This window comes from Lithobates pipiens, unplaced genomic scaffold (assembly GCF_037356315.1).
Source record: "Lithobates pipiens isolate NorthernLeopardFrog02 unplaced genomic scaffold, aLitPip1_a1.2 Scaffold_28, whole genome shotgun sequence".
NCBI classification, from domain to species: domain Eukaryota; kingdom Metazoa; phylum Chordata; class Amphibia; order Anura; family Ranidae; genus Lithobates; species Lithobates pipiens.
The window spans coordinates 170,788,082-170,795,830 of NW_027507789.1; the positions used below are offsets into that span (position 1 = coordinate 170,788,082).

The window sequence follows — 7,749 nt, forward strand, 5'->3', positions numbered from 1 at the left end:
CACTGCCACTTGAGCTTCGGCTCCCCCCTCTACCTCGGCTCGCGGCACCTGGGTCCCAGTGCACCCTGTACATCTGCCCAGGATCGACCCTGGGTCGATGAGTGCCTTGTGGGCACTTACGTAAAAGCCTACTTAGAATTTTTATTTTTTTCTTATTATGGAAAAAAACACATGCATCATTAATACCACAAACACAGCTGTTTGCATGAACAAAATAAGATTAGTTTTATTGAAAATATTGTAAGTGACAAGGACAAGAGAACGATGATCAAAATTCAACCAAATTACTGAAGTACACCAGAATATATATATTCACAATAATCCTAACACATTCTAAATATCCAGAATGAAGGGCTTAGCATGTCCACCACAATAAAATATGCATGTTGCATGATAATATTCCATTAATATGTATAATGGTAGACAATACAAATAGGTTTATAATATCTGATTACAAAACCGATACTACAACTCTATAATAAAACCTGCACAGGATTATGTCAATAAAGTCACAACAGAAAACTAGTTGGAGTTCCACTTGAATTAAGCATGTGTTTTATATCTGCATTCACGTTCTATAGACACATTTTAAGGTGCTGTTTTTTTGGTCTTTTTAAAAGAAAACTACATTGCGAAGGAGAATTCAGAAAAAAAATATATTCTATCCTATACTAATCAGACTGGTTCATATTCTAGCTCATTTTGCATATGATCATTGTAATTCAAAATTACTGATTATGGTGCAACTCACCATAATGCCTTGCAACTTTATGAACCATAAGTGCCTGTTTATGCTTGAACATGTTACAGTAACACATGCAGCACAACTCACTCTTAGGGCATTGTGGTACACTCCATTACCACTGGTTATTTGTTCTGAATGGGCCCCAGGTAAATATGCTCACACTCTATTGTTTTCTTCAACGCACTACCATGTAATCCACATTGTGCCGTGTGGTATGCTGCATCAAGCCATAGCATAAATGCATTCTGTACATGTGTTGGAGCGATATTCAATGCTGTTGCAAAATAAATGGCACTGCAACACATTGCACTACGTGTTAGCACAATGTCTGGCTATTAAAATCCATTTTTGTAACAAGATGGAGTGAATGGGCACGAAAAATTTTGAAAGTGCTCCAAAAAAGTGAATGGAAAGTCAAAACGTATACTCTCGCGTAATGTAATCCCTAAAAAATGCTGGATAGACTAAAATACCTTCATTCATTTTGGATCTTTAAAAAGTGTTCAAAGGCCAGAAATATTTCTAACACATAGGTCAACATCTTGAAATTAACTTACAACTTAGGTAAACTTCAATAGTTTACCACCAACCTCTAAAGATGAACAGATATCTAACTAATCCTAAACCTTGCATAATTTCAGTTGTGTCTACTGGGTATTTTGGTGGATAAAGTTCATGTCTCATGCCAAGTGTTGCCTAGGTAAAGCAAATCCCGAAGACCACATAGGAAGAAGACAGAGGAAGACACCAAAAGACTTTCTAGAGATACTATTATCCATAGAGTTCTCCAGAAGATATAGAAAAAACATTAGCATACATTATGGTGATTATGATGTTGATGACTTTGATGATGTTTATGATGAGTGTGGCTAGTCGCATGTTGAACTTTCATTGTGTGGTGAGATCCTGAAATTAGAAGATACAATATTTAAGATTATTAATGATCTAGGGCACATTATAAAGAGATGCAAATTGTCAATGTTTTATATATCAATCCACCATATTCCAATTATCATTGTTATTGTTACATAAATAGTCAGGTTGAGAAACCAGCATGTGTACAATTATTTGTAGATATATTGATTTTAGCAGGAGTACCCTGAGACCTGAAATGTATTTATTTATTGAAAATGTAGTTAGCCTTTTATGTCTTGTAGTTTCATGAATGTACCCAACTTTTTTGGAAACAGGCTAAATCTAGAATCAATTCCATTGCAAGACTATTCAACCTGTTTAAAGCTGAAAACGACTGTGGGTCATTTAAATGTGATTTGTCACATATACAAGGGAATTTCAAAATTCACAGCAGACAATGTGACCGCTATGGAACTGATTAACAAAATGGCCTAGAAATATTGGGTTAAATAGTGATTTATGTGATTTTCAGATAGCATCTTTGTAAATGTATTGGATAAAATAAATGTTTAGAGAGTATGACTGTTGATTAAAGTGATTGGTATTGGGTATCAGTAAATGAATGCCATTGAGATGGAGATTAAAGAGATGGTGTGATCTTTTCAATTATTTTCTATGGGACCCTATAGGGTGGTGTCTAAATGTCACTAATGACCAGGTCATTGTTACATTTTTTTCATATTGTGCATTCTACAGTTCTACAAGTTCATGTTCTGCCATTTAAGTCAATATATGTTTACATACCATGACTGCCTCCTAGAAAACTTTGATTTGAAGTGCTGCAAATTAAAACACACAGTAACAATTAATGAAGAAAAATATGACAATTCGGTATGGCTTGGTTTAACTAATATATTGATAAACAAAATAGGGACATATGATGGACTATTTGGTCTTAAGCTATTATATTGTTCTGTTGTGATTGCTGATTGAATATTCAGTTACTTGCCCTGTGTGAAATACTTACTGGATATCATGACCCTCCAATAGGCGCTTATAGGTGGCGATCTCCATTTCCAGATGAGTCTTTTGGTCCATCAGGATCTTGTATTCCTGATTCTGACGTTCAAGATCAGATAGGATTTGGGTCAGCTGGGACTCTACATTGTTGATCAAACATTGTAATTGGGCAAGTTGAGCCCCAAATGTGGCTTCTGTTTCTGCCAAAGTGTTTTCCAGAGCAGATTTCTGGGAAAGGATAAAGAAAGATTGTATACAAAAATAACAATATCTTACATACATAGAGTTAGTATTTTCAGAATAAACTGAAGATACACACAGACTTAAACTATGAGCAACTGACCCTTGATACAAACCTTATTTATTGATTGGTAATAAAACTTACCAAGCTGAGCTGGCTTTGCAGTTCAATTTCCAAAGTTTGGATGGTACGTCTCATGTCAATGACTTCAGTTTGTACAGACTGGAGTTGTTCAGAACCAGAAGCAACTTCACGATTCAGTTCTTCAGTCTATATGAATAAAACATTTGTTAGAGTCATTGTTAGATTCATGTACCCTTTAATATATGGAGGCTGATTTCCATATAGTTTTACATATAAAGCCAAAGAAGTTTTATTTCTGATCTGTGAAGAAACATAGTACTAATTTCAATCTAGCAAGGCTTAAGTTGATTTGTACTTTTCTATTAGTTTTATTATCTTTTAAGTTATGCCACTGCATTTTTCCTTTGTGTCCTTTGACAACAGCCTTAAAGCCCAGTTGTGCTGTACACCAATAAACACTGAAATTCCTGATCAGGAAGCATGAGCATGGCCACTTGGCCAGAGTAGTTGTGATTGTGCAAGGGATGTGGTAGACCACAGAAGATCTCTTTATTAGAGCAGTAGTCCTGATCTTCAGTGTAATGGGAAGACTAGGATGGCATAGTACATCTGAGCATTAAAGCCAATCATGTTCTTATCAATATTAATTGTTTTTTTTAATATAACCATGAAATAATAGTGCTTAATTATCAAAATGTAATAGATCGCTATCACACTATTTTTCTAACAGGTTTAACAAACGTTTTCAGTCCTCAAATAGACTTACCCGTTGACGGAAAATGTTCTCCACCTCTCTCAGATTTTGCTCCATCAGATTCTCATACTGCTCTCTGATCTCAGACAATGCTCTATTCATATCAGCAGATGGTGCAGCATCCACTTCCACATTGACCCTGGCACCCAACTGAGCTTGCAAAGAGTTGACTTCCTGTAAGTAAAAATGTTAGAAACAAGTAGTATGATGGGTGCATTTCTGGAGATCTTCATAATATGTGTTTTTTAAGATCTGTTTTGACTTGGTATTTAGGATTATGTCAATGTGCAAATGCAGCGGGCTTTTAGGTGCATTTGAGAAGAGTTTAAGACATTTCTGAGAACATTTAAGGTAATTGACAACTAAAAAAGATTAAAAGATTTAAAAAAGGTGTCAAAGTTGTCAATTTTCCACATAAGGCTCAGGATGGCTGCATACGACTTAAGGCCCGTACACACGGTCGGACTTTTTGACAACAAACATGCAAATTAGCTGTTTTGGAGCAACATCCGACTGTGTGTACGCTCCATCGGACAAACTTTTTCTGTTTTCATCTGACTTTTGTTGGCTGTGCGAATGGACAAACTTTCTGGCAACAAAAGTCCGATGGAGCAAAGTCCGACCGTGTGTACGCAAAAGCATCGGACTTTTGTACAAGGTACAAACACGCATGCTCAGAACCTATGCAAACGATCAGACTACAATGCAGAAGTTGACCAAAGGTGGCGCTGGAGTCATTGAACGTCCTCTTTTGAAGTGGCGTCCGTACGTTGTGACGTCACCACGTTCGTGTTTGTTGTCAAAAAGTCCAACCGTGTGTATGCAATACAAACTTGTGGACCACGCCCTTTGTAGAAAAGTCCACGGAAAAGTTTGTACAAGTCCGACCGTGTGTATGAGGCTTAAAGCAAAAGTGATTTCAGCATTCTTTTTCTTCATATTAATGTCTGATTTAGCTTGAAAAATGGGTAGCAAGCATTCTACCTCGCCATGATTCCTCTTCATTAGCTGCAGTTCCTCCTGAAGATTTTCTACTTGTGCCTGTAGCTGACATATTTCCCTGTTCAACTCTTCCAGTAGTATACGAAGTCCATTCACATCAGCCTCAACACTGCTTGCCAGTTGGCGTTCCATTTCATACCTGGTGACAAAAGGAAAACAAAAGCAATTAATGCAGATAATGATAATAAAAATGAAGGACATTAAATATAGAAAGGCTTACTTGTTTCTGAAGTCATCTGCTGCCAGACGAGCATTGTCTATCTGTAATACAATCCTGGCATTTTCCACAGATGTTGAGGAAATCTAAAAATATTGGAGTTAATTATTTATTACAAAAGGTAAATTCATACAATGTAATAAACTGAACTTTTCTCTGTATCGGTTTAGCTGGTTTATCTAGTATGTAAGTTAAGCTGCATATCTAGTATGGCTTGCACTGTAACATGACTTAAGGGTTCATTTACACTAGCCATATGCTAAAACATTCCCATTTAGCCTGCAACTGGTATCTGTTGTGTGACAAGGGTGATTAGCAGTGCCTTGCATTTTACAATGCAAGGCACTGTTTACCTTCTTTCTTTTTTTTTACTTTATTGAAAGTGTATACTCCATTTAGGTCTTTGCATAGTGGTGCCATGCCTGCCCTGCAGTGTCTTCCAGTGCTATCCAGTGTGCTGCAGAAAAATGCAGCATATCTTAATTTTTCCGTAAGACACGTAACACTAGTGTTGTGGTGTGAATGAGGCACAATTATTTTATATGTAACCTGATGTTGATCCAGTGCGGAAAAACACAAGTCACCACATTATGTGTGAAGAAGCCCTCTACCCCAACAGAGAGCTCTCCCTGCCATAATTTATGTTCACAAAACTTGGATTTCAGGGGTTCTTGCTAACCTTTGTGTGTTCCAGCAGGGATAGTAGGGAACCATCATAATGGCCACTGGAGGTATTATCATATGGATTACCTCTCCAGTACTTACCAAACACTAAAACACCACGCTGCTATATTAAAGCATATCTGAACCTAAAAACAAAATATTATATATTACGGTTTACCAATCCTTAGACATATGGTTTGTTTTCTTTTTTCAATTTAACAGCTTGTTGATCTTGCAAATTCAATCAATACCTTTGATAAAGCTGGAGAGTGCAAAATCAGCCTCCTTCTGCACAGAAACTACTTAGCTTCCAACCTCAGCTTGTTCAATTAAGCTCTGACAATAAAACCTGGAATCTGATTGTTTTCTATGCAGAGGTGAGCCTGTATTTTCACTCTCCAGCTTTAATAAATAAACCCCATGCTGTCCTAAAATCATGTTTTTTTTCAGTACATGTCTACATCAAAGTGCCAGATAGCATGAACAAAATGCACTGAGACCTATTTCTGGTGCTGTATAACATGTGTCATCTGGTATCACTTTAGATGCCTAATATGTCAAATCTATTTTTATAATTGAAATATGTAGGTGTCAGTGTGAGTGTAAAAAATATAAATACTTAATTACTACAATATTTGTGTAGATTTAGTGTTCATCAAAAAAAAAATATGTATCAAAATAATTTACTAATTATTATACCACTTATGCAGACCAGTTCATTTATTTACCTGGCCTTGAAGCTCTTGAATGATTCTGAAAAAGCAGCTGTAGTCAGGTAAAGAGCTGGGCGGATTCCTCTCATACCACTCCCGGATATTCCTCTCAAGCTGGGCATTCTGTTGCTCTAGGGAGTGGACTTTGTCTAGGTAGGAAGCCAAGCGATCATTTAAATGCTGCATGGTTTCCTTCTCATTGACATTGAACAATCCATGATGGCTAATAATGCTTTTATGGCTGCTGCTGTGAGCACCTCCATGAACGTGCTTGGATATGGAGATTCCTTTGCCTCCTGATCCTCCATGTACACTGGGGGCTCTATAGTGATCGTTATGGTGGACTTTATGGGAACTTCCATGGTGGATGACATGGAATCCTCTATGATGAGAACTAAGAGAACCTGTAGAATGGAATCTGTTGGAGCCTCCACGATGAGAAGTATGGGAACCTCCATGATGTAAATTATAGGATCCTCCATGATGAGAAACATGAGATCCCCCATGGTGGTTAGAAGAGTGGGATCCCCTATGGTGGTGAGAAGAGTGTGATCCTCCATGATGGCTAATTGAAGATCCTCCATGATGAACACCATATGTGTGGCTTGGGATATTAGACAGATGGCCACCAATATGGCAGCTTCCATGGTGTGATCCAGCAGAAGAGTGACCACCGTAACTCATGATGATGGATGTGAGTGATACAGATGACCTAAAAGTGGGATTTTCTAAGTGGATGTCCTTCACAATATGTTCTCCATTCATTCTGGTCCTTTATATATGGAAAACTGGGAGTGCCACGAAACATTAATTGCTAATGTTAATGTTTATAAGTATGTGACTGCTCATCTATCCACTGCTTTATATGCTTGAAATTAGGATTTAACATTAAATATTTGGTAATCTGCATGGAAAACATTAGACAATTGTAAAACAACTTCACAATAATCCATTTATTGCTGTCCAGCTCGTTAGAAAATGTTTGCTCACTCCACCCTAAAGAAATAACAATAAAGGAAAAACTGACTGACTTGGCTGAACACACCTCAAATAAAACACTGAAAAATGCAATATTGTAATCATAAATTAATGAAATGATAAATCACAGTATGCAGATGGTCTAAAGCTGGACACAAACCATCAGATTTATTTTTAATTTGATCAAGCATGACTGAAAAATCGAAATTAAGAAGGTGGTAGCAAGTAAATTTGCAGAAGCAAATACTCAGACATGGTAGGATTTTGAAAAGGCCATTTTCAAAAACTTGTGACTCAGGGGAAGTTATGGAAAATTGTTCAGCAATTAAGTAGAAGAAAGTGGACCCACTTTCAGACTGTGTTGAGCAAGAATGAGGAGTTTCTGACCATTGGTAAACAACCGAGCAGTGAAAGAAGCATGGTTAGGATTTTTCTAAATGTAGTTTAGTATTCTTGTGCTGCCTTTGCTTGTGTGCT

At 37.0% G+C, this 7,749-nt stretch overlaps 1 protein-coding gene across 1 annotated transcript; it reads right to left on the reverse strand.

Annotated features, from left to right (window-relative positions):
* Positions 1 to 200: 200 nt before the first annotated feature.
* On the reverse strand, positions 201 to 7,059 carry LOC143935795 (keratin, type I cytoskeletal 19-like). Its single transcript, XM_077459905.1, has 8 exons — positions 6,310 to 7,059; positions 4,922 to 5,004; positions 4,684 to 4,840; positions 3,712 to 3,873; positions 3,006 to 3,131; positions 2,628 to 2,848; positions 2,405 to 2,439; positions 201 to 1,651 (listed from the first exon to the last, which is right to left on the reverse strand). The coding sequence occupies exons 1-8, from the start codon at positions 7,057 to 7,059 to the stop codon at positions 1,554 to 1,556; spliced, it is 1,632 nt and encodes a 543-aa protein (XP_077316031.1). The 3' UTR covers positions 201 to 1,553.
* Between the last annotated feature and the right edge of the window lie 690 nt (positions 7,060 to 7,749).

What these genes read in the sequence shown, in the direction of transcription:
- LOC143935795 (XM_077459905.1), bottom strand. Translation starts at nt 7,059, where the DNA reads ATGAATGGAGAACATATTGTGAAGGACATCCACTTAGAAAATCCCACT. An exon ending in TTGGAGGGTCATGATATCCA is followed by an intron (nt 2,440 to 2,627) that starts GTAAGTATTTCA and finishes TTTAATTTGCAG; the next exon opens with CACTTCAAATCAAAGTTTTC. An exon ending in TTTTCTAGGAGGCAGTCATG is followed by an intron (nt 1,652 to 2,404) that starts GTATGTAAACAT and finishes TTCTAATTTCAG; the next exon opens with GATCTCACCACACAATGAAA.